Below are 27,039 nucleotides of genomic sequence, written 5' to 3'. Positions count from 1 at the left end.
AAAGATTTGAGTAAAACCCCTGCGCCTGTTCCAGTTTTGGAACGGGGCAAATTACTCCCATGGTAGAAAGGTGTTTTACACAGCGTAAGAACGCCGCCTCTCTTTTTATCTGGTCTACAGATAATCGTGAAAGATGAAACCTCCCTCTTGGGAGAAAATCCTTGAATTCCAGTTGATACTCGTAGGTCATGATTTCCAGTGCCCAGGGATCCTGAACATCTCTTGCCCAAGCCTGAGCAAAGAAAGAAAGTCTGCCCCCTACTAGATCCGGTCCCGGATCGGGGGCCGCCCCTTCATGCTGTCTTTGTAGCAGCAGCGGGCTTCTTGGATTGTTTACCTTTATTCCAAGCCTGGTTGGGTCTCCAGACTGACTTGGATTGAGCAAAATTCTCTTCCTGTTTTGTGGAGGAAGAGGAAGCAGAGGGTCCTCCTTTAAAGTTTCGAAAGGAACGAAAATTATTTTGTTTACCCCTCATCTTAACCGACTTATCCTGAGGTAGGGCATGGCCTTTACCCCCAGTAATGTCAGAAATGATTTCCTTCAATTCAGGTCCGAATAGGGTCTTACCCTTAAAAGGAATAGCTAAAAGCTTGGATTTTGATGACACATCAGCAGACCAAGATTTGAGCCATAACGCTCTACGCGCTAAAATGGCAAAACCTGCATTCTTTGCCACTAATTTAGCAATTTGAAAAGCGGCATCAGTAATAAAAGAATTAGCTAGCTTGAGAGCCTTAATTCTATCCAAAATTTCATCTAATGGAGTCTCAACCTTCAGAGACTCTTCTAGAGCATCAAACCAAAAAGCTGCTGCAGTAGTAACTGGAACAATGCAAGCCGTAGGTTGTAAGAGAAAACCCTGATGAATAAATAATTTCTTTAGAAGACCCTCTAACTTTTTATCCATAGGGTCTTTGAAAGCATAACTGTCCTCACTAGGTATAGTTGTACGCTTAGCCAGGGTAGATATAGCTCCCTCGACCTTAGGGACCGTTTGCTAAGAGTCCCGAATGGTGTCTGATATGGGAAACATTTTCTTAAAATTAGGAGGGGAAGAGAACGGTATACCTGGTCTATCCCATTCCATTTTTACAATTTCCGAAATTCTTTTAGGAACCGGAAAAACATCAGTGTAAGTAGGTACCTCTAGATATTTGTCCATCTTACACAATTTCTCTGGTGGTATCACAATAGGGTCACAATCATCCAGAGTCGCTAAAACCTCCCAAAGTAACAGGCGGAGGTGTTCCAGCTTAAATTTAAAGGACATGACGTCCAAATCTGTCTGAGGTAACACATTCCCTGAGTCTGAAAGTTCTCCCTCAGAGAGAAATTCCCTGACCCCCAACTCAGAGCACTGTGAGGGTACATCGGAAATAGCCAATAAAGCATCAGAGGATTCAGTATTCACATTAATACCTGACCTACTGTGTTTATCCTGTAACACTGGTAATTTAGATAATACCTCTGTAAGGGTAGTTGACATAACTGCAGCCATCTCCTGCAGAATAAAAGAATTAGACGCACTAGAGGGGAGAATTGGATGGCATATACTGGTTCTCTTCAGATTGAGAATCATCCTTAGGCACACTTTCTTGACCTAAAATATGCTTTTTACAATGTAAGGCCCTTTCAGTACAAGAGGTACACAATGTAAGAGGGGGTTCCACAATGGCTTCTAAACAATGAGATTCCTCAATGTCAGACATGTTGAACAGACTAGTAATAACCACAATAGTCGTTAAACACTTTATTTATTGCTTTAAACAATTTTTTGAGAAAAGTGTACTGCGCCTTTAAGAAATAAAAAACGCACAAATTTTCCAAAACTGCTTTAAAACGTTAATTTACTCTTTAAAATTAACTACACCTATTAATGGCTCCAAAAAATATTGCACCCCAAGAGTAAGGGGAGAAATTAACCTCTAAAAGGTATTTAGAGACACAAATATGTTAAATTTGACAAAAATACCCCCTGCACCTCGCCACAGCTCTGCTGTGGCGCCTACCTGCCCCCAGGGTACTTCAAAATGACTTGACAACGATCCGGATAAGAGAACCCCTGCCTAGGCTCAACCAGAGCTAATGCCTGCTGCTTCTCAGCCAGAGTAGAGTGTGTGTCTGAGCGTGCAAAAATAAGCCTCGCCCATCATGTCCGATGATCGTGTAGGCCTGAACAACCGCATGGTGAAGCGGTTTTAAAGTATAAGCCATGTGGAATTCTTTAACCCCTAAGTACACTCCCAATACGGTCAAACTGTTTACTTTGAACAAAAAAACGTTAAGCATATTCCTGCCTCTCCCAGTGTCTCTTTATAATGCTGTGAAGCCCATTATCATGCTTGGACCAATATGTCAAATGAAATAAATTAAGTACAGGTTTCTCAGTAACACCCCTTTGTTTCACAGGTCTACTGCTTACCCCTTCCCTTGCAGGGAAAACAGAATTTATGTTTACCTGATAAATTACTTTCTCCAACGGTGTGTCCGGTCCACGGCGTCATCCTTACTTGTGGGATATTCTCTTCCCCAACAGGAAATGGCAAAGAGCCCAGCAAAGCTGGTCACATGATCCCTCCTAGGCTCCGCCTACCCCAGTCATTCGACCGACGTTAAGGAGGAATATTTGCATAGGAGAAACCATATGTTACCGTGGTGACTGTAGTTAAAGAAAATAAATTATCAGACCTGATTAAAAAAACCAGGGCGGGCCGTGGACCGGACACACCGTTGGAGAAAGTAATTTATCAGGTAAACATAAATTCTGTTTTCTCCAACATAGGTGTGTCCGGTCCACGGCGTCATCCTTACTTGTGGGAACCAATACCAAAGCTTTAGGACACGGATGAAGGGAGGGAGCAAATCAGGTCACCTAAATGGAAGGCACCACGGCATGCAAAACCTTTCTCCCAAAAATAGCCTCAGAAGAAGCAAAAGTATCAAATTTGTAAAATTTAGAAAAAGTGTGCAGTGAAGACCAAGTCGCTGCCTTACATATCTGATCAACAGAAGCCTCGTTCTTGAAGGCCCATGTGGAAGCCACAGCCCTAGTGGAGTGAGCTGTGATTCTTTCAGGAGGCTGCCGTCCGGCAGTCTCATAAGCCAATCGGATAATGCTTTTAATCCAGAAGGAGAGAGAGGTAGAAGTTGCTTTTTGACCTCTCCGTTTACCAGAATAAACAACAAACAAAGACAAAGTTTGTCTGAAAACCTTAGTAGCTGCTAAGTAAAATTTGAGAGCACGAACTACATCCAAGTTGTGCAACAAACGTTCCTTCTTTGAAACTGGATTAGGACACAAAGAAGGCACAACTATCTCCTGGTTAATGTCTTTGTTAGAAACAACTTTTGGAAGAAAACCAGGTTTAGTACGCAAAACCACCTTATCTGCATGGAACACCAGATAAGGAGAAGAACACTGCAGAGCAGATAATTCTGAAACTCTTCTAGCAGAAGAAATTGCAACCAAAAACAAAACTTTCCAAGAGAATAACTTAATATCAACGGAATGTAAGGGTTCAAACGGAACCCCCTGAAGAACTGAAAGAACTAGGTTGAGACTCCAAGGAGGAGTCAAAATTTTGTAAACAGGCTTGATTCTAACCAGAGCCTGAACAAAGGCTAGAACATCTGGCACAGCTGCCAGCTTTTTGTGAAGTAACACAGACAAGGCAGAAATCTGTCCCATCAAGGAACTTGCAGATAATCCTTTTTCCAATCCTTCTCGAAGGAAGGATAGACTCTTAGGAATCTTAACCTTGTCCCAAGGGAATCCTGCAGATTCACACCAACAGATATACCAAATTATGTGGTAATTTTCTGGTTACAGGCTTTCAGGCCTGAACAAGAGTATTAATAACAGAATCTGAGAACCCTCGCTTTGATAAGATCAAGCGTTCAATCTCCAAGCAGTCAGCTGGAGTGGGTCGAACGGACCTAGAACAAGAAGGTCTCGTCTCAAAGGTAGCTTCCATGGTGGAGCCGATGACATATTCACCAGATCTGCATACCAAGTCCTGCGTGGCCACGCAGGAGCTATCAAAATCACCGACGCCCTCTCCTGATTGATCCTGGCTACCAGCCTGGGGATGAGAGGAAACGGCGGGAACACATAAGCTAGTTTGAAGGTCCAAGGTGCTACTAGTGCATCCACTAGAGCCGCCTTGGGATCCCTGGATCTGTACCCGTAGTAAGGAACTCTGAAGTTCTGACGAGAGGCCATCAGATCCATGTCTGGAATGCCCCACGGTTGAGTGACTTGGGCAAAGATTTCCGGATGGAGTTCCCACTCCCCCGGATGCAATGTCTGACGACTCAGAAAATCCGCTTCCCAATTTTCCACTCCTGGGATGTGGATAGCAGACAGGTGGCAGGAGTGAGACTCCGCCCATAGAATGATTTTGGTCACTTCTTCCATCGCTAGGGAACTCCTTGTTCCCCCCTGATGGTTGATGTATGAACTTGGCCCTCGCTAGCTGAGGCCAAGCTTTGAGAGCATTGAATATCGCTCTCAGTTCCAGAATATTTATCGGTAGAAGAGATTCTACCCGAGACCAAAGACCCTGAGCTTTCAGGGATCCCCAGACCGCGCCCCAGCCCATCAGACTGGCGTCGGTCGTGACAATGACCCACTCTGGTCTGCGGAAGGTCATCCCTTGTGACAGGTTGTCCAGGGACAGCCACCAACGGAATGAGTCTCTGGTCCTCTGATTTACTTGTATCTTCGGAGACAAGTCTGAATAGTCCCCATTCCACTGACTGAGCAGGAACAGTTGTAATGGTCTTAGATGAATGCGCACAAAAGGAACTATGTCCATTGCCGCTACCATCAAACCTATCACTTCCATGCACTGCGCTATGGAAGGAAGAGGAACGGAATGAAGTATCCGACAAGAGTCTAGAAGTTTTGTTTTTCTGGCTTCTGTCAGAAAAATCCTCATTTCTAAGGAGTCTATTATAGTTCCCAAGAAGGGAACCCTCGTTGACGGAGATAGAGAACTCTTTTCCACGTTCACTTTCCATCCGTGAGATCTGAGAAAGGCCAGGACAATGTCCGTGTGAGCCTTTACTTGAGGAAGGGACGACGCTCGAATCAGAATGTCGTCCAAGTAAGGTACTACAGCAATGCCCCTTGGTCTTAGCACCGCCAGAAGGGACCCTAGTACCTATGAGAAAATCCTAGGAGCAGTGGCTAATCCGAAAGAAAACGCCACGAACTGGAAATGCTTGTCCAGGAATTCAAACCTTAGGAACCGATGATGTTCCTTGTGGATAGGAATATGTAGATACGCATCCTTGAAATCCACCTTGGTCATGAATTGACCTTCCTGGATGGAAGGAAGAAGTGTTCGAATGGTTTCCATCTTGAACGATGGAACCTTGAGAAACTTGTTCAAGATCTTGAGATCTAAGATTGGTCTGAACGTTCCCTCTTTTTTGGGAACTATGAACAGATTGGAGTAGAACCCCATCCCTTGTTCTCCTAATGGAACAGGATGAATCACTCCCATTTTTAGCAGGTCTTCTACCCAATGTAAGAATGCCTGTCTTCTTATGTGGTCTGAAGACAACTGAGACCTGTGGAACCTCCCCCTTGGAGGAAGCCCCTTGAACTCCAGAGAATAACCTTGGGAGACTATTTCTAGCGCCCAAGGGTCCAGAACATCTCTTGCCCCAGCCTGAGCGAAGAGAGAGAGTCTGCCCCCCACCAGATCCGGTCCCGGATCGGGGGCCCGCATTTCATGCTGTCTTGGTAGCAGTGGCAGGTTTCCTGGCCTGCTTTCCTTTGTTCCAGCCTTGCATAGGTCTCCAGGCTGGATTGGCTTGAGAAGTATTACCTTCCTGCTTAGAGGACGTAGCCCTTGGGGCTGATCCGTTTCTGCGAAAGGGACGAAACTTAGGTTTATTTTTGGTCTTGAAAAGACCTATCCTGAGGAAGGGCGTGGCCCTTGCCCCCAGTGATATCAGAGATAATCTCTTTCAAGTCAGGGCCAAAGAGTGTTTTCCCCTTGAAAGGAATGTCAAGCAATTTGTTCTTGGAAGACGCATCCGCTGCCCAAGATTTTAACCAAAGCGCTCTGCGCCACAATAGCAAACCCAGAATTTTTTCGCCGCTAACCGAGCCAATTGCAAGGTGGCGTCTAGGGTGAAAGAATTAGCCAATTTAAGAGCACGAATTCTGTCCATAATCTCCTCATAAGAAGAAGAATTACTAATAATCGCCTTTCCTAGCTCATCAAACTAGAAACACGCGGCTGCAGTGACAGGGACAATGCATGCAATTGGTTGTAGAAGGGAACCTTGCTGAACAAACATCTTTAGCAGACCTTCTAATTTTTTATCCATAGGATCTTGGAAAGCACAACTATCTTCTATGGGTATAGTGGCGCGCTTGTGTAGAGTAGAAACCGCCCCCTCGACCTTGGGGACTGTCTGCCATCAGTCCTTTCTGGTGTCGACTATAGGAAAACAATTTTATAAATATGGGGGGAGGTACTAAAGGTATACCGGGCCTGTCCCATTCTGTACTAACAATGTACGCCACCCGCTTGGATATAGGAAAAGCTTCGGGGGGCCCCGGGGCCTCTAAGAACTTTTCCATTTTACATAGTGGTTCTGGAATGACCAGATAATCACAATCATCCAAATTGGATAACACCTCCTTAAGCAGAGCGCGGAGATGTTCCAACTTAAATTTAAAAGTAATCACATCAGGTTCAGCTTGTTGAGAAATGTTTCCTGAATCTGAAATTTCTCCCTCAGACAAAACCTCCCTGGCCCCCTCAGACTGGTGTAGGGGCCCTTCAGAAACCATATCATCAGCGTTCTCATGCTCTACAGAATTTTCTAAAACAGAGCAGTCGCGCTTTCACTGATAAGTGGGCATATTGGCTAAAATGTTTTTGATAGAATTATCCATTACAGCCGTTAAATGTTGCATAGTAAGGAGTATTGGCGCACTAGATGTACTAGGGGCCTCCTGTATGGGCAAGACTGGTGTAGACGAAGGAGGGGATGATGCAGTACCATGCTTACTCCCCTCACTTGAGGAATCATCTTGGGCATCATTTTTACTAAATTTTTTTATGACATAAAATACATATAGTTAAATGAGAAGGAACCTTGGTTTCCCCACAGTCAGAACACAATCTATCTGGTAGTTCAGACATGTTAAACAGGCATAAACTTGATAACAAAGCACAAAAAACGTTTTAAAATAAAACCGTTACTGTCACTTTAAATTTTAAACTAAACACACTTTATTACTGCAATTGCGAAAAAGTATGAAGGAATTGTTCAAAATTCACCAAAATTTCACCACAGTGTCTTAAAGCCTTAAAAGTATTGCACACCAAATTTGGAAGCTTTAACCCTTAAAATAACGGAACCGGAGCCGTTTTTATATTTAACCCCTTTACAGTCCCTGGAATCTGCTTTGCTGAGACCCAACCAAGCCCAAAGGGGAATACGATACCAAATGATGCCTTCAGAAAGACCTTTCTATGTATCAGAGCTCCACACACATGCAGCTGCATGCCATGCTGTCCTCAAAAACAAGTGCGCCATACCGGCGCGAAAATGAGGCTCTGACTATGATTAGGGAAAGCCCCTAAAGAATAAGGTGTCAAAAACAGTGCCTGCCGATATAATCATATCAAAATACCCAGAATAAATGATTCCTCAAGGCTAAATATGTGTTAATAATGAATCGATTTAGCCCAGAAAAAGTCTACAGTCTTAATAAGCCCTTGTGAAGCCCTTATTTACTATCTTAATAAACATGGCTTACCGGATCCCATAGGGAAAATGACAGCTTCCAGCATTACATCGTCTTGTTAGAATGTGTCATACCTCAAGCAGTAAGAGACTGCACACTGTTCCCCCAACTGAAGTTAATTGCTCTCAACAGTCCTGTGTGGAACAGCCATGGATTTTAGTTACGGTGCTAAAATCATTTTCCTCATACAAACAGAAATCTTCATCTCTTTTCTGTTTCTGAGTAAATAGTACATACCAGCACTATTTTAAAATAACAAACTCTTGATTGAATAATAAAAACTACAGTTAAACACTAAAAAACTCTAAGCCATCTCCGTGGAGATGTTGCCTGTACAACGGCAAAGAGAATGACTGGGGTAGGCGGAGCCTAGGAGGGATCATGTGACCAGCTTTGCTGGGCTCTTTGCCATTTCCTGTTGGGGAAGAGAATATCCCACAAGTAAGGATGACGCCGTGGACCGGACACACCTATGTTGGAGAAATAAATGTCAGCCAGTTCTGATATACCAAGTCTCCTCAGAAATAAAGGGCTGCACATACCTCAATGCTGCTTGTAGCATGAAACCGTTCTCCACACTGAAAATGTCTCATGGTTACCTTCAGAAGCTCTGTGGGAACCAATGTGGATCTTAGTTACATCTGCCAAGATCATCAACCTCAGGGCAGAAATCTTCTTTCATATCCCCCTGAGGAAAACAGTACTCACCGGTACCATTTAAAAATAAAAAACTTCTTGATTGAAGAAACTAAAAACTAATACCTCACTTTACCTCTTCCTAGTATAACACAGGCAAAGAGAATGACTGGGGGTGGAGGGAAGGGAGGAGCTATATATACAGCTCTGCTGTGGTGCCCTTTGCCACTTCCTGTTAGGAGGATAATATCCCACAAGTAAGGATGAAATCCGTGGACTCGTCGTATCTTGTAGAAGAAAGGGAGGTAGGAGATTAATCTCTACGACCGATAACAGAAAACCTATTAAAAGATTTCCCGCGAAGAAAACCATAGAATTCAATAGGTGATACTCCCTTCACATCCCTCTGACATTCACTGTACTCTGAGAGGAATCAGGCTTCAAAATGCTGAGAAGCGCATATCACAGAAGAAAATCAAGCACAAACTTACTTCACCACCTCCATAGGGAGGCAACGTTTGTAAAACTGAATTGTGGTTGTGGTGAGGGGTGTATTTATATGCATTTTGAGCTTTGGGAAACTTTGCCCCTCCTGGTAGGATTGTATATCCCATACGTCACTAGCTCATGGACTCTTGCCAATTACATGAAAGAAAAGTGTGTGCAGGCATGTGTGTGTATATAAGTGTGTGCATGTATGCATACGCATGCTACATAAACACTAGATTTAGATACCATTCCCACAGTCCAAGACAAGAGTACAATGGCCCTTACCGACGTGTCATAATGCCCAGGTGGAGCAACATATGTAACTGTTCCCCTGTTCCGTGGAGGCAACATGATCTTGTGCTTAATGAGGGAGTTCTCAAAAACCGCTCCATAGATGTCACCCCCAGTAATGTGGCTGCCGACCTGCAGGGAGGAAACCAAAAAATTATACCGGTGCCTGGTGAATGCAGGGTGACATGAGAAATACAAATATGTGCACTAACGGACCCTCATGCTTTTGGAAGGGGTAAACTCCCACTTGATGTCTTTACTTAGAGCAGACACATTAACCCCCCTGGGAATGTAGATGCTTTGTGTAGAGTCACTGATGTCTTTCAAAGGCCTCTGGATACCATCAAAAATTGATCCCATAATGCCAGGGCCTAGCTCCACAGACAGGGGTTTCCCAGTGCGCAGAACAGGATCTCCCACCGATACACCAGCTGAAAAGGAGCAGCTAAGGAAAAAGTACCTGTAGGTATATATAGCTGTGATTTAAGTACATACCTCTATAATCATTTTAGCATCTCATTAATTCAATCACTCTTAACTGTCGCAGCATATCTGTAAAGAGCTGAATAGAACATATCATCTGAACATATCTATCTAAAAAAGGAAGATATTTTACCTCAATATTTCCTCAGTAAAAATGACTAAGCAGCCAATCAGTATTCTTGTCCTGGGACTTGCATGTGCAGGCACAGGCTCTTTATTTCCCTCCTCAGTTTAAGGATGTTTAATATAAATCTTGTGAGATCATGGTGAAATCACAGAAAAGCAAAAATTGTGAGCTCAGTAATGATAATGCTAATATTGGCCGTTTCACCATACAGATGAAAGTTAAAAAAATAAGTGTGGCTACAGGATAACAGTTATATTGTTTTATGCTGCATTTGGACAACGAGAGAAAAAGAGAGAAAGAGAGAGAGAGAAAGAGAGAAAAATAGATCTATAGATATATAGCTTAAGATGCCTTTAATTTGTAAAAGATCTGTAGCTACTACCGCGGGCTACAGTAGTGATACTGTTGCATTTTGCGTGCTTTAGCCATTTGATTGTTGTACAAACTAATTTGTCAGACATAAGTGAGCATTAGCCCCTCCAGCAGGTCACAAGATCCTGTCGCTTCACTTTGATGATTACAATTATTCTTTCATTCAACAAAAAGAGGTAACTGATGTGCTTGATGCAAAGGAATGTGACCATAAGAACACAATTAGTTACAGATACAACGGAATCATTCTTTCCAGGAAGAGAGGTAAGAATAAGCTTCCTCCTGCAAATAGCCGATTTAGGTAAATAAAAGGATACACCCGAGATGCCATATACTTGTGATCAGACACAAAAAGGCCTTTCACTGTTGACAAAGGATATGAAACTGACATTTCTTTCATCATTCAGTTTCTAATTCACTCCTATTATCAATTTTTATTCGTTCTATTGGTATCTTTATTTGAAAAGCAGGACTGTAAGCGTAGGAGCCAGCTAAATGTAGAGACCAATCAGCAAGCACTACCCAGGGTTTTGAACCAAAAATGGGCTGGCTCCTAAGCTTACATTCCTGCTCTTTCAAATAAAGATACCAAGAGAACAAAGAAAAATTGATAAAAGGACTAAACTAGAAAGTTGTTTAAAATTGCTTGCTCTATCTAAATCATGAAAGAAAGAAAAAATGTGGGTTTTCTATCCCTTGGCTTTAAAGTCATTTTATATATGCATAGCATATAGCAAGCATTAAACATTGCAAGGCAAAACATCTGCAGAGAAAATACACTTTTATTAGCAATTAAACCTGTTAGTACAATTTGCAGGGTTTTGCTCTGAGTAGTCAATGGATATACCTCTTGAAAGAGTGGAGTGCTTTTTGCTATGACTTTTGCTGTGGCCAATTAGTGACCAGAATGAATGAATAAGCTCTTGCACTGATCCAAGCAATCACATACAGCAGCACCAAGAAAACTGCAACATACTTAAAGGGACAGTATAGTCAAAATTAAACTGTCATGATTCAGATAGGGCATGCCATTTTAAACAACTTATCAATTTACATTTATCATCAAATTTGCTTTGTTCTCTTGGCCCAGAGGCAGAACTTTTTTTCACTTTCTGCGATGAGATTTTTTTAGTGAAATTTTTTCTGCAGGTCATTTTTAAATGAAATAAAATTGTAAATTTGTCAGTTACACTAAAGCACCAGATCAATTGCAATGTGTTGCCTAACTGGAGAATAAAGCAATATTTAAAGTTTTATAATCTAGTGCAGTAGTTGAAAATGACATTGCAAATTAGCTGCAGACAAAAAAAGTAATTGTAAAATGTCTCTTGAATTAATTTGTTTCCTTTTCTCTTAGTCTAACATAGAAATGTAGTAATAAAAAAGGTGCATTGCTTATACGAACATCTTACAGTCAGAGAAAAACGGCTTTGCAGACTGTGAAAAGCTAGGGAACGAGCTTGCAAAAATCTGAGAGCCAAACAATCAATGCACTGCTGCTTTGCAGCACTACTGCATATTTGACTGTTTTCTTCAAACAGCACTTTGTTCTGGATGCACTGTGTTAAGGAAAACTTATACAATGCAGCCAGAGAACAGCTTTGTTTAAAAAGAACAGCCTAATGTGGAGCAGTGCTGAAAAGTTCAAGTGCTGTTCTTTCTGCAGACATGCTGCATTTTCTGCGATGACATCTCAGATCACTCCATGTTCTGCCTTGGGGTCTCTTGGTATTCTTTATTGAAAGCTAAACCTAGGTAGGCTCATATGCTAATTTCTAAGCCCTTGAAGGCCGCCTCTTATCCATCTCAGTGCATTGACCGTTTTTCACAACTAGACAGCACTAGTTTATGTGTGCCATATAGATAACAATATGCTCATGCATGTGAGTGGCTAAAATGCAAGTTTGTCAAAAGACGTAAAAGAAAGGTGGCAGTTTGCAGAGGCTTAGATACAAGGTAATCACAGAGGTAAAACGTATATTAATATAACCGTGTTAGTTATGCAAAACTGAGGAATGGGTAATAAAAGGGATTATCTGTCTTTTTAAAAAAATACAAATTCTAGAGTAGACTGTCCCTTTAAATATGTAGGATGAACTCACTGGGGGAGTGGACGGGGCAAAACCTGCAGATGTAAATAACAAAAACAGACAAAATAATATATGCTGTTGAGATTCTAAATAAAAAAGGACATTTCTTTCAATATCACAAATTACAGGAAGGAATTCAAAGACTTTATTTGGAGCATTTACAAAATAAACCGTTTACTGTAACCAGCTATTCTCATGTAAAGGATACAGGTTTCCTCGTAGACTTGAATCGTGGCCATATCCCCTTCTAAACGGATAATCTCCCCAACCAGCTCAGAATGTCCCACTCGCACCAGCTCGTACATGGCTGCACCCCCCATGTAAGACGCAGTGACCACTGGGGGAGAGATACGTCCAGAGATATGGATTATCAAACGGCGGAGAATAACTGCAGCATATACTTCCCTTACACAGCAGTCTAATACAATGTGGTTCTCAGTTTCATGCTATACTAGGGGTAGCAAATCTATGGAACAAGTACCCAAAGTGGCACTTATAACAAAGGTGCTGGCACGCATCCTCTAGGCTTCCGCCCGCTTAGTGTCACTGGGTGTCATTGTAGTGCGTAATAAATCAGTGTTCATCCAAGCACTTTTTTAGTGGGTGCACCAACTGGCTGATTTTACTCATAACCCAACTAAAAATTGTAGTCAATATTAAGCTAACTTTAGCAAATATTAAAATGTTATCATTAAATATATTTATGTTAAATTATGCAATTAATTTGTGCTTTGGATAGCAGATAATGGTATCATTTTAGTAAATATACTGCCCCCACCCGGCAAATTCATGACGCCATCCGGCTACTTCATAATGCCATCCGGCTGGCAAATTGTACTGTGGAAAACTCTGTAAATGCTCTCTCTTCTGAATACATGCTATATATAACCAATAAAGCTTTAATATCTATATATTGTAGATTTAAACACTTTATATTAATGGTAATGTTTCTTTAATGTTCCTATAAATTTTAAGGCATATTTTTAGAAAATTGTCACCAGGTTGCACTCATTCCCACCCCTGCCGTATACTAATTCCAGAAGAGTTTATTTAAACACCACAGTGAAGACTTTTACGGTAAACTACAATTCTGGGTTAACGCTAATGCAGCACCTGGATATTCACGTAGCTCTGTGAAATAAAACAGCTGAATGAGAAAATGTAAGCTTACCAGGTCCTGAAACCCCGTGCACAAAGCCAAAGTTGCTCTCACGTTCTTCATCTTGAATCTTCGGTAACTTGGAGAAATCCATGTTTGTAAAGGATCTAAAAAATAAATAAAAAGTAACTTAGCAGAGTAATCAATAGGTTATGTTTTAGTCATTGATAGTTGACAAAAAATGTCATCTCTAGGTTTCATCTTGGGGAGCAGATTATAGTTTTTACAAATAATTTGTAAACCTGCAGCTCACATGTGGGACTTTACCCATGTGTTTAACTCAGTTGTATTGTTTAAAAGTGATATGAAACTCTACATTTTTTTTCTTTCAAGACAGCGTACAATTAACTTCTATTATCAAACATACTTTGTTCTCTTGGTATTCATTGTCGAAGAGCATACCTGGATAGGCAGCAGTTTAACAATGTAATATGCTTTTGAGCACTAAATGGCAATAATATTTGCACATCGTTAAAAGCATTGTTCCAAAACTACTGCCATATAGTGCTGCCTACCTAGGTATGCTTTAACAAAGACTATGTAGTTACATAGGAATAAAGGTTGAAAAAAAAGACTCAACGCCATCAAGTTCAACCTTTCACAGATTCCGGTTACCACTGATGATCCAGAAGAAAGTAAAAACCCCAAACTGAAGCAATTCCTATTTGTGTCTTGGATATATATTCCTTCTAGACTCATAGTGGTACCAAACGTCTCCTTAGATCAACAAGCTACTACCCTGCTCACCAAAGAAAACATATTTTAAAGGGACAGTAAACGGTCATGATTCAGATGATCAAATGTGCATTGTTCTTTTGTTCATTGACTCAAGGGAACATATATACCTCTTGTTACAGATGTGCTCAGCTAGCTCCTAGTAATATACTGCTGGGAACATATATACCGTTTGTCACAGATGTGCTCAGCTAGCTCCTAGTAATATACTGCTGGGAACATATATACCTCTTGTCACAGATGTGCTCAGCTAGCTCCTTGTAATATACTGCTGGGAACATATATACCTCTTGTCACAGATGTGCTCAGCTAGCTCCTAGTAATATACTGCTGGGAACATATATACCGTTTGTCACAGATGTGCTCAGCTAGCTCCTAGTAATATACTGCTGGGAACATATATACAGTTTGTCACAGACCAGCTTAGAAAACATTTGCTGATATCACTAAAGAAAAGAACATCCAGTTGAATACCAAGAATCTACAAGAAATTGGGAACTATTGAGCAATGTATAGTTCTCAAACGAACATTCTAGTTAAAGGGACATGATACCCAAATGTTGAAAGTGATGCAACATATCTGTAAAAATCTGACTAGAAAATGGACTTTTGGCATCCAATCAGGATACTAGTCCCAGGACTTGCAAGGAAGCGTGCTTCTGGCAGGCACAGTCATGTTATTTCATCCCTCAGTTTAAGTTTACTATGAAATCTCACAATATTTCAGTGAAATCTCATGAGAGCCTAGTAAAGCAGAGTGGGTGCAGCTCTGATGCAGATAAAAGTAAAGAGAGTAACCCTGGATAACTGAGCACTTACTATCGTAAGCTGAGGTAAAATATATTTTACATAGAGATGCTCAGGTGATATTTCCCTGTCTGCTTTTTACAGTTACACTGCATCACTGTCAAGTGATTTAGCATATGAGGATTATGTCCCTTTAACATCATGATAAACTAAGATTGTTACCTTTCACCCAATGCTAAACGTATAGCATATGAACCATTTACCAGTTAGTTGCTCACGGACTGGGAATATGCAGAAGATATTCATCTCATTGTTAAAGGGAAACGCTAGATAGAATTATGTATTTATAGCAAATATTAGCCTATGAATAATATGCAGATGTATTTTTATTTAATATTTGTTTTATAAATATTGAAAAACATAAGTGTAAATCTATATTGTCTATAAAACAAAGGGCACTGCCATGTTGTAACCTAGGACAATTAGGGACACTTATAAATGGGTCACTGGAGTGTCTGGGGTCTGCATATTACAACAGAAATTGCAAACCGCACAATTTTCAGTTAATTTCAAATGAAAACATTACTTTTTTTACTACATATAATTTAACCTTTTATATCACAGTCAAAGGTTTCACTGTCCCTAAACTTGCCTTTCATAATCTACAAATATAGTGAAAGCTAATTAATCCCAATATACTTTTTGCTAGAATGTCCATTTAAATAAAAATGTTAGTGGCCTGACTGGCTTTTAATCTCTGTTGTAGCTCCCAGCTGCTGTGATGTGAACTTTACTGTAGGTTTAAATTAAAAATATTTCAAAAGTACCACAGCATTTTCAGATGCAAGCCTATATCTAAGGGCCATTATAGTGGAAAAATGACACGCTCTCATTCAATAGAGGATGCCATTTTATCACTTTTGAAAATTTGTGTGGTTAAACCCCCACAAATGGGTTTAAACACATACGCAAAGTGCCACTCAGGAGCCACAGAGCACCACTGGTCCTGAGTGGAAACCAGTGCTGAACCAATCAGCAGTGCTAGTTGCACAGTTTGATCATGTGACTAGCCCCACTGATTGTGTCAGCAGCAGTTTCCGCAGCTCCTAGACACAGATTTTCAGGGTTGATAGTGATAAAATGACATGCTCTAACCAATGAGTCCTTTAACACTTGCTAATTAATTTCTGGAAAACAAATATGCATGTAGCTATCTCAATTATTATCTGATGTTTTCTAAACCTTTCAGCTTGCTTTAGAATGATATCAACCCAGGTTCAACACAACTGCTCCCCCCTGCAGCTGCTCTCATAAGAGTTTTGGTTTAGCCCTGCGGTGTCCAATCTTCACACAAGGGGCCAATTGTGGTTCGCTCACAGAACTTGCAACAAGAAGTTTCTTCATTCTGCTAATAGTAGATATACTGTACATACTGCACTAATAATAATAATACATAGTACACTAGATATGTCATTGTTTGCACAATTGTCAGTACCGTTTGGTAACATTATGCAGTGATCTGTGTAATTGGGCACCTTTAGCAGTGCACGTCTGCTGCCTGAAGAGGGATATTGCTTTCATAAGATTAAAAGAACCGATAAATCCTCCCTGCTGCAGACATATACAGTACTCAGTGTTGGGCCCCAAAAAATGCTCAGAGGAGCCGCACTGGGACCTCCGAGAGTTAAGATGGGGAAGCTGGGCTTTGCCCTCATTTCACTACATTCCTTATTCCTTAGGGAAGGCAGAGTTTAAATCTCATAACAAACACTTAGAAAGGTGCTCAGGAATGAAGAAGCCAGAAATAGTATCTTGCATGATGGGATGGTACCATCACCAGGTGCAGCCTTTTAGGTATAATTATTGCAGATGTTTAAATGCAAACAGCCCTAATAGCACATACAGTGCACAGGGAATGACCCCTATACAGAAACCCCCCACTAGTGAATGTTTAGTACTAAATAATATCCCATTGGTCAAGCCCTGGAGTTCACCATATTCTTACAACGGGAACCGTAATTAGTAAATCCCAAACAGAGTTAGTAATCCAGTGTACACATACAGCAAAAAGCCTGACAGCCGCTCCAGCAATTCCCTCGGCTGTCAGAAGCCTCTTCATACGTCAGAAATGACGAATCCGGCTTCCTCCAATCACGGCTTCCCCCATGGGGGAATCATGGCCTGAGGCAACGCCGTGATTGGAGGAAACCAGATTCATAATTTTGGACCCGCAAAGAGGGCTTGCGACGGGCGGAGGAAGCGCTGCAGCGGCTGTCAGGGTTAAAAAGGTAAGTTTTTAAAGAAAACGAGTGAAATGTCAATTTTAATTAATTAAAGTGCCCTTGTTTTTAATAGGATTATTAAAAACCGGGCACTAATTCATCGAAATTGACCTTCACTTTAATACTTCTCTGAAGGGATTTGTTAGTGGAGTAGATAAAGCTAGCCACATGCATTGATTTGTAGTATCTTATCACATATGCTAAGGCCAATTAGACACAGGCAGGTAGTAGGATCAGACTTGTGAAGTCTGCAGAGTGCACTTAATATTCTTAGAATTGGAAAACCAACAATTTTCAGGGTCAAGTTCCTAAAAAAAAAAAGGTAGCAAAATAAAAATGAAAGATTTTACAGCACACAATTAAACGGTTTACATTACAATTACTTTACTCTCTATAAAGCTGATGAAAGAAGATCATCACTGCTCAGTGTATATGTGGCAGCAAGGTGTTAAATGCCCAGTTGTGAGAAGCAGGTATCAAGTACGACATTAGATGGGAGGGGCAGTAGATTTGACCACAGCAGCACAACACCTAAATATATCAATGAACCAGTCAGGTCACACAACTTTACATCATCAATGCAGTTAACCAAATGCTTCAGAGTTTTCCCTGTCTGCTGGGCAGCTCCCTCCTACAGCTACAGTAGTGCTGGTAAACACAGCACAGCACAGCACAGCACAGCAAAACCATGTTTACATTAACGCATCCCGGAAGAAAAACTCGTCAATATACGATATGAAAACAGTGAGTACATTAAAATACACAACATATTACAGATTGACTTTCACTGCACTACTACTGAACCCCATCAGTATAGGTCTATCATTTCTCTAGAAGGAATAAAACCACGATTTCCTGTGCAGAGCAGGTAGCAGATATAGCTCATGCCCTGCAAGAAGAAACCAAACGGCTGCAGCGGTTGCTGTAGCTGTAAATTCAGGACCTGATAAAATGAACAGCGGCGTATGTAGCAGATGGGCACTGAAGCATCACAATGCACTGACATTTGAACAGATAAAAGGATATGGACATCCTTACCGCTCTGACAAACTGAGGTCAATCAATGACGCGGGATACAGATTCCTGCTGCTGCTGGATCACATGGAAGCTCCAGTGTAAATGAGCACTGTACTCAGATATAAGGTAGAAAGACAAAATCCTCCGGTCTTCTGATGCAGTGACTCATGCAGTTACCAACCTCCATCACTAAGAGGAAGCTGGCAAAACCAGACTGTCTGATTTCTAATCCTGCTTGGTCACTGTATGAAGCACAGCAAATCCCTGCTTTAAAGGGACAGTCTACTCCAGAATTTGTATCGTTTCCCCTGTATTACCTATTTCCGAGTTTTGTATAACCAACACTGTTATATTACCTTGTATCTAAGCCAATCAGTGCCCTCTCATAAGTAACTCCATGGGCGTGAGCACAATGTTATTTATATGTCACACATGAACTAATGCCCTCTGGCTGTGAAAACTGTCAAATGCATTCAGATAAGAGGCCGCCTTCAAGGGCTTAGAAATTAGAATATGAGCCTACCTGGGTTTAGCTTTCAACTAAGAATACCAAGAGAACAAAGTAATTTTGATGATAAAAGTAAATTGGAAAGTTGTTTAAAATGCCATGCCCTATCCGAATCATGATAGTTTAATTTTGACTAGACTGTCCCTTTAACCCACTGGATGCCAGGGAGGGAAGCAATACATTGACACACAAGGGACTGAAGTGACATCCGGAACCAAGTGGGTTATCTCAAACCCATCAGCACTGCTGGATCTGAACATCCTTCAGACTATTAACAGATTGTCCGTATTTGTACATCAAAAGTAAACTTACATGATAAGCTTACAATTAAATATAAGTTTAATTTTAACTTCTGTGTCATATAATGGATAGTTTGAAATTTTACAGTCAAAGTGATATTCTAGTGCCATAATTACATGCTCTAGTCTAGATCTTTATTTTTAAAGACGGTCCAACTATGTGTGTTTAAAGAGTATAGTATACCCTATATTTGTCTCCCCTTCAATTTGTTCCCAATGATCCATTTTCCTGCTATAGTGAATTCCATTGTTTACACATAACTCATTTACCTTTATTTCCACTTTTGAAATAGCTGATTTTACCTGTGGTATCCCAAGTCTATAGTGAAAGAATCTATACTTAAGTATAGGCTAAATACAAGCTATATAAACATATCCAGCAGAAGAGATTACTCCTAGATGGAGGTAGGAGATATAAGCAACAAAATGTTACTGTTCAATTGTTCTAAGTACTGGGCCTTGGTATACAGACAGGGATAATATAAAGAAGTATGTGTTTGTACAGAAAGTGATAAAATAAGGATATCTGATTTCACTGCAAGCTCAACCTATTTCAATTGGTTGTCATTTCAAAGAACAAAAACTATATCAAATACTAAAATAAAGCCAAATTGCAATGTATAGATTTTATACTCTGCATCTGGTATAACAAGTCATTGGAAACACAATTTTAAGAATGTCCCTTTAAGGAAGTATGTTGCATCTAGTGCACACTGTGATCTCATGTTAGTTACCTGCACATCCCTGTGCTTAAATACAAACATGCAGTCTCTGGGTCACAGCGCCCATAGGTAAATAATTAACACTACTGTGTACACATCCTGTTTACCGACTGCTGAAACGTAGAGATACTACTACTTGTGACATGACCGGTAGCATAACCTCAGAATATCAATCTTAACCATCCCTTCTCCCTCAAAATCATTTTCATAAGGCTTCTGCTGTTTCCATGACAGCACCGAAAAGGACCATTTTTATACAGAACTGGAAAATGACAGCGCAGGCTAAAACAATACTTCTATTTAGTCTCTACAAATCATTGTACATATCAACAACACATACACCTTGCAAACCAAATATCTCAAAAGTTTCAAAGTCTTCACAGACACAACAAAGTAACGATATATATTTATACAAATGCACAGATAATTTGGTCTCGATGTATCATTCAAGGGGGACAGGGACGTACATATCCACCCCTGTCCACCCGAGCTCTCCTCAACATTGCACACAAGCGCTATTTTGCGCTCACATGCAACCCCGCCCCCTGACCGCACACAGCCAATCATACGCAGGCAGGTGGAGGAGAAGAAGGTAGGGAAGCAGCGGTACGATGACCAGCAGGTTCTCGTGTGAGAACCTGAGGTTGAAGGGAGGAGAAGGGCTTGATAAACTGAGCAGGTATAATGTGTACCACTTCCAAAAACATCTCCCTGAGCAGAGGAGAACTTGTTTATCTATACAATAGGTGACAGAGAAAAACAACAATTTATTAGAGCTGTAAATTCACTTTTATAAGATTGTCTGTAGATGCAAACTGGCACTGCCTATCACAGCTGTACTATTATATTATGCTTTTCTGTACTGCCATAAGTAGAAATATTAAATAAGAGGGAATCCTGCAGAGGGGGGCTGGTGTCTGACTCTTACAGATTAGAGGGGGAAAGCTGCAGGATCATTGCTAAAAGCACAAGAAGATAGCTCAGTTATGGGGGTATTGTCACTACACAGGATTTATTAGGGAAACCTTACAGGAATCGGGGACAGACAGGAATCCACCATGACAGCAGGTATTGTATGAAGTGTGTTGTATTTTAGACCAGTGATCCTGTTGCTATAATTGTTATGCAAGTCCCCCCAGCCACAACACAATTGTATTTGTTTAAAGGAACAATAATCTTGACATTTCAACAATGCATAGAATGTTTCCTTATTGCTGTGAAACAGTATTGCAATATACATTCATTATTTATTTTTGCAGCCTTTTGTTGTAAAATACATCTAAAAATTTGTTTGTTTCACTTTCTCCCAGGGAGGCTTGGGTTAATACTTTTAGGTAATTTATGTGAACTTTTGTTTACTTTTCCCTACCTCCCTTAGCTTCTATGGCGTCACATTTTTAAAAGGTGTATTATCAGTTTTGCATCAACAATCATATGCAAATCATTCTTTGCAATAGTAACCAAGTTGAATCAGTGCTAAACCACCTTAAAGGGACACTGAACCCAATTTTTTATCTTTTGTAATTCAGATAGAGCATGCAATTTTAAGCAACTTTCTAATTTACTCCTATTATCAATTGTTCTTCATTCTCTTGCTATCTTTATTTGAAAACGAAGACATCTAAAGTTATTTTTTGGTTCAGAACAATGGACAGTGCTTGTTTATTGGTGGGTGAATTTATCCACCAATCAGCAAGAACAACCCAGGTTGTTCACCAAAAATGGGCCGGCATCTAAACTTACATTCTTGCATTTCAAATAAAGATACCACAAGAATGAAGACAATTTGATAATAGGAGTAAATTAGAAAGTTGCTTAAAATTGCATGCTCTATCTGAATAATGAAATAAACAATTTGGGTTCAGTGTCCCTTTAAGGGAATACAAGGCTACCCCAGTCTGCACATGTGCAAACAGAGTTTGTGCTATATCTGAAAATTAGTTTGTGATTGGTTAGCAGGGGTTCTTTTGTTTTGGGGAACAGTGACAATCAGTGAAAAGAATACATATATAACAATATACTCATTTGACAAAATAAAGCTGCAGTATTCATTGCAAAATTATACTTGTATATGAAGGTTCATAATCATGCAGTTTATAATTTGTGTTTAGTGTCCCTTTAAATCTCACATATTAGTGGGAAATTCACGAAAACTGGGTATCCCTTCTCTTGACAAACTGAATTTAAATCTATGGAGAAAACAAAATACATGGGCAGATTTAGTCTGTTTTATTGCTCCCAACATGCCAGTAATACATCCAAAGTCCTAAATTGTTATTTATTCCTCTTGGACAATTTTATCAGATATTCAGGACTGGCCAGATCCTGCCAAGTCCATCCACATCCCTCCAAATAGCTCGGTCAATAACCCATCCCTTAACCAATCTAATCTATCACTGTTCCAGTAAATGAAAACTGAAGGATCTAGATATAGAATGTCATTTTAAATAACTTTACAATTTCCTTCTATTACCCAAATTGCTGTTGTCTTGGTATTCTTTTATAGGAGCTCAGCAGTGTACACGAGTCTTTAGCACTCTATGGCTGCGGAGTTTGCAACAACTTTTCCAGCAATCTTATAATCACTGCTACCAGACACATGAACACTCCTGAGCTCACTAAGATTAAGCTTTAACAAAGAATAACAAAAAGCAAATTCAATAAAATGTAATATTTCATGCTATATCCAATCCATTTAGGTTTCATTTTAATTTTACTGCCCCTTTAATGTCCAATATTATTGACTGTAGATACAGCAAATCTAAAGTGATGTTAGAACACCACAAATTAAAGAAATACATCATTTACCGTCCCTTTAAACATCAGCATCCACAGTATAAATCAGCAACTAAGTACTGCAGAACAAGAGATGTTTAAAATCAATGTAATCAGTTTTGTTTCTTTGTTCCTGTTCTTCTTTGCCGCAGCCAATCAGAGCTCATATGCAAATAAGGTTTGTACTCCAATGTGAGGAGTGGTAAAAGAATAAACTTACCAGATGTGAATTACAGGAAAAGCAGGTAAAATAATGCACACACTATATATTTTATGAGGTTGATTTCTTTCAATGTTTGAACAAAAGGATTCGATTTTTTTTAAATAAAGTTATCACTTGTGGTTTTGGTTTCATAATTAATCAGTTCATTTTTCAGGACGTCCCATTGACTCTGTAAATCCTAGATTACAACACAACAGTTAGGCAATTCTCACTTCCCATAAGAATATATTTGTCAGTAACCAGCAAAAGGAGATCGCTCAGTGCTTACTGAGACTCCCGCCAGCCATTAATCTGTGTCTGGGATATTACCTCACAAGCTTTGTGTTCAACAAAGGGAGTTATAACCCCTTCATTACCGGGAATTTGCCCAAAATACCAGAGAATTTTATGGCATTTTTGCCATCACTCCATTTCAACAGTAAGAACTTTTTTTTTTATTATTTACCTGTCAAAACTATATATATTTATTTTTTAAGTAGACAACCCAATGTATTGATCTAGGCCCATTTCGTTATATTTCATGACACTATTTCATGGTCAAATGGGATAATATTAAAAAAAAATTGTTTCACAAACTTCAGGTTTCTCACTGAAATTATTTACAAACAGCTTGTGCAATCATGGCACACATGTTTGTAAAAGCTTCTCTGGTGTCCCCTTTGTTCAGGAATAGCAGACATATGGCTTTGCCATTGCTTTCTGGCAACGAGAAGGCCACTAATTGCAGCTGCGCACCCAACGTTTATTATTCACAGCAGTAAATGGGGCTAATCAGGTAGCTTGTAAGGTTAATTTTAGCTTTAGTGTAGAGATTACCCTCCCACCTGGCACTTCTCACCCAGTAATCCCTACCTGATCCCTCCCAAACAGCTCTCTTCCCTCCCTCACCCCCATTTTAGGTACTGGCAGGCAGTCATCGCCGCCGCCACCGTCGTCGTCACTCTCACATCCCTTATCCCACAAAATAGCTTTCTAACCCTCCCCTCCCACCAATTCCGGCCATCTTTAGTACTGGCAGCTGTCTGCAGGTTCCCATAAATACTAGGAGCTGGAGCCTCAGAAAGTGTGCATGTGAACCTAGGTTACACTGCAGGTATCTGAGGGAGAGTTGTTGCACATGTACATACACATCAGCACTGGAATGTAGCGCAAGTTAGATTTCAACATGGCAGCACCCGTGAGTAGAGGAGTGGGGAATAACCTCAATACTATGCTTATAAAATGTATTTAATGTTTACTCTCTCTTTAACCTAAGGGCAAATAATCATACCATAATTTACTTTTTCATAAATAAATCATTTTATAGGTAAGTTGAATTAAATATATTCTTCAAACCACTGGTCGGGACCCATTACTGGGTTCCAACACCATGTTTACTGGGTCGCGGCTTGTGTGTGTGTTGAACGAGAGTGTACTGTGTGTGTGTGTGTTGAACGAGAGTGTGGTGTGTGTGTGTGTGTGTTGAACTAGAGTGTGGCGTGTATTGAACGAGAGTGTGTAATGTGTTAGTGTGTTTGTTGTATGAGAGCTTGTGTGTGTGTTGTATGAGAGAGTGTGTGGTGTGTGTTATTAGCTTTTACAACACTTTCAAGTTTGACTACAATCAGGAATAAAGAATGCACACGTTTTAGTCACATTGCCACAAATTGCAGCTATCTTGTATATTACTTCAGACCTTTAAGAACAAGAATAAAAGTAGGGTCCCAAAGGTATGTGGTATCATGGCACTGGGTCTTGGGGGGGAGTTTGAAGAACCTTGCTCTAATCCAACTGGATCATAAGTAAAATATTATGAAGGAAACAGTTTTGCAGATATCTGCAAGGCAAATTAAACACACATTATAATGCACCTTTATATTTGTTAGAAAAACATAATTTATGTAAGAACTTACCTGATAAATTCATTTCTTTCATATTAGCAAGAGTCCATGAGCTAGTGACGTATGGGATATACATTCCTACCAGGAGGGGCAAAGTTTCCCAAACCTCAAAATGCCTATAAATACACCCCTCACCACACCCACAATTCAGTTTAACGAATAGCCAAGAAGTGGGGTGATAAAAAAGTGCGAAAGCATATAAAATAAGGAATTGGAATAATTGTGCTTTATACAAAATCATAACCACCACAAAAAAAGGGCGGGCCTCATGGACTCTTGCTAATATGAAAGAAATGAATTTATCAGGTAAGTTCTTACATAAATTATGTTTTCTTTCATGTAATTAGCAAGAGTCCATGAGCTAGTGACGTATGGGATAATGACTACCCAAGATGTGGATCTTTCCACACAAGAGTCACTAGAGAGGGAGGGATAAAATAAAGACAGCCAATTCCTGCTGAAAATAATCCACACCCAAAATAAAGTTTAACGAAAAACATAAGCAGAAGATTCAAACTGAAACCGCTGCCTGAAGTACTTTTCTACCAAAAACTGCTTCAGAAGAAGAAAATACATCAAAATGGTAGAATTTAGTAAAAGTATGCAAAGAGGACCAAGTTGCTGCTTTGCAAATCTGGTCAACCGAAGCTTCATTCCTAAACGCCCAGGAAGTAGAAACTGACCTAGTAGAATGAGCTGTAATTCTCTGAGGCGGAGTTTTACCCGACTCAACATAGGCAAGATGAATTAAAGATTTCAACCAAGATGCCAAAGAAATGGCAGAAGCTTTCTGGCCTTTTCTAGAACCGGAAAAGATAACAAATAGACTAGAAGTCTTACGGAAAGATTTCGTAGCTTCAACATAATATTTCAAAGCTCTAACAACATCCAAAGAATGCAACGATTTCTCCTTAGAATTCTTAGGATTAGGACATAATGAAGGAACCACAATTTCTCTACTAATGTTGTTGGAATTCACAACTTTAGGTAAAAATTCAAAAGAAGTTCGCAACACCGCCTTATCCTGATGAAAAATCAGAAAAGGAGACTCACAAGAAAGAGCAGATAATTCAGAAACTCTTCTGGCAGAAGAGATGGCCAAAAGGAACAAAACTTTCCAAGAAAGTAATTTAATGTCCAATGAATGCATAGGTTCAAACGGAGGAGCTTGAAGAGCTCCCAGAACCAAATTCAAACTCCAAGGAGGAGAAATTGACTTAATGACAGGTTTTATACGAACCAAAGCTTGTACAAAACAATGAATATCAGGAAGAATAGCAATCTTTCTGTGAAAAAGAACAGAAAGAGCAGAGATTTGTCCTTTCAAAGAACTTGCGGACAAACCCTTATCTAGACCATCCTGAAGAAACTGTAAAATTCTCGGTATTCTAAAAGAATGCCAGGAAAAATGATGAGAAAGACACCAAGAAATATAAGTCTTCCAGACTCTATAATATATCTCTCGAGATACAGATTTACGAGCCTGTAACATAGTATTAATCACAGAGTCAGAGAAACCTCTTTGACCAAGAATCAAGCGTTCAATCTCCATACCTTTAAATTTAAGGATTTCAGATCCTGATGGAAAAAAGGACCTTGTGACAGAAGGTCTGGTCTTAACGGAAGAGTCCACGGTTGGCAAGAGGCCATCCGGACAAGATCCGCATACCAAAACCTGTGAGGCCATGCCGGAGCTACCAGCAGAACAAACGAGCATTCCTTCAGAATCTTGGAGATTACTCTTGGAAGAAGAACTAGAGGCGGAAAGATATAGGCAGGATGATACTTCCAAGGAAGTGATAATGCATCCACTGCCTCCGCCTGAGGATCCCGGGATCTGGACAGATACCTGGGAAGTTTCTTGTTTAGATGGGACGCCATCAGATCTATTTCTGGAAGTTCCCACATTTGAACAATCTGAAGAAATACCTCTGGGTGAAGAGACCATTCGCCCGGATGCAACGTTTGGCGACTGAGATAATCCGCTTCCCAATTGTCTATACCTGGGATATGAACCGCAGAGATTAGACAGGAGCTGGATTCCGCCCAAACCAAAATTCGAGATACTTCTTTCATAGCCAGAGGACTGTGAGTCCCTCCTTGATGATTGATGTATGCCACAGTTGTGACATTGTCTGTCTGAAAACAAATGAACGATTCTCTCTTCAGAAGAGGCCAAAACTGAAGAGCTCTGAAAATTGCACGGAGTTCCAAAATATTGATCGGTAATCTCACCTCCTGAGATTCCCAAACTCCTTGTGCCGTCAGAGATCCCCACACAGCTCCCCAACCTGTGAGACTTGCATCTGTTGAAATTACAGTCCAGGTCGGAAGCACAAAAGAAGCCCCCTGAATTAAACGATGGTGATCTGTCCACCATGTTAGAGAGTGTCGAACAATCGGTTTTAAAGATATTGTTTGAGATA

The 27,039-nt window shown here is 40.3% G+C and overlaps 1 protein-coding gene across 3 annotated transcripts in view; it reads right to left on the bottom strand.

Annotated features, from left to right (window-relative positions):
* The window catches only part of ATP6V1A (ATPase H+ transporting V1 subunit A), a 230,848-nt gene that overhangs the window by 87,180 nt on the left and 116,629 nt on the right, over positions 1-27,039 (bottom strand). For 2 of the 3 annotated variants that reach the window (XM_053705827.1, XM_053705826.1), the window contains exons 2-5: positions 13,438-13,532; positions 12,475-12,603; positions 9,411-9,625; positions 9,189-9,326 (exon numbers count right to left, since the gene is read on the bottom strand). In XM_053705827.1, coding sequence (XP_053561802.1) covers positions 9,189-9,326; positions 9,411-9,625; positions 12,475-12,603; positions 13,438-13,519 — 564 coding nt within the window. In that variant the 5' untranslated portion in view covers positions 13,520-13,532. Of the gene's footprint in view, positions 1-9,188; positions 9,327-9,410; positions 9,626-12,474; positions 12,604-13,437; positions 13,533-18,227; positions 18,326-27,039 lie in introns of those variants that run through there. The other variant, XM_053705828.1, reaches the window with a different exon arrangement.

This window comes from Bombina bombina, chromosome 3 (assembly GCF_027579735.1).
Source record: "Bombina bombina isolate aBomBom1 chromosome 3, aBomBom1.pri, whole genome shotgun sequence".
Taxonomy (NCBI): domain Eukaryota; kingdom Metazoa; phylum Chordata; class Amphibia; order Anura; family Bombinatoridae; genus Bombina; species Bombina bombina.
This window is presented reverse-complemented; position numbering and strand designations above follow the sequence as displayed.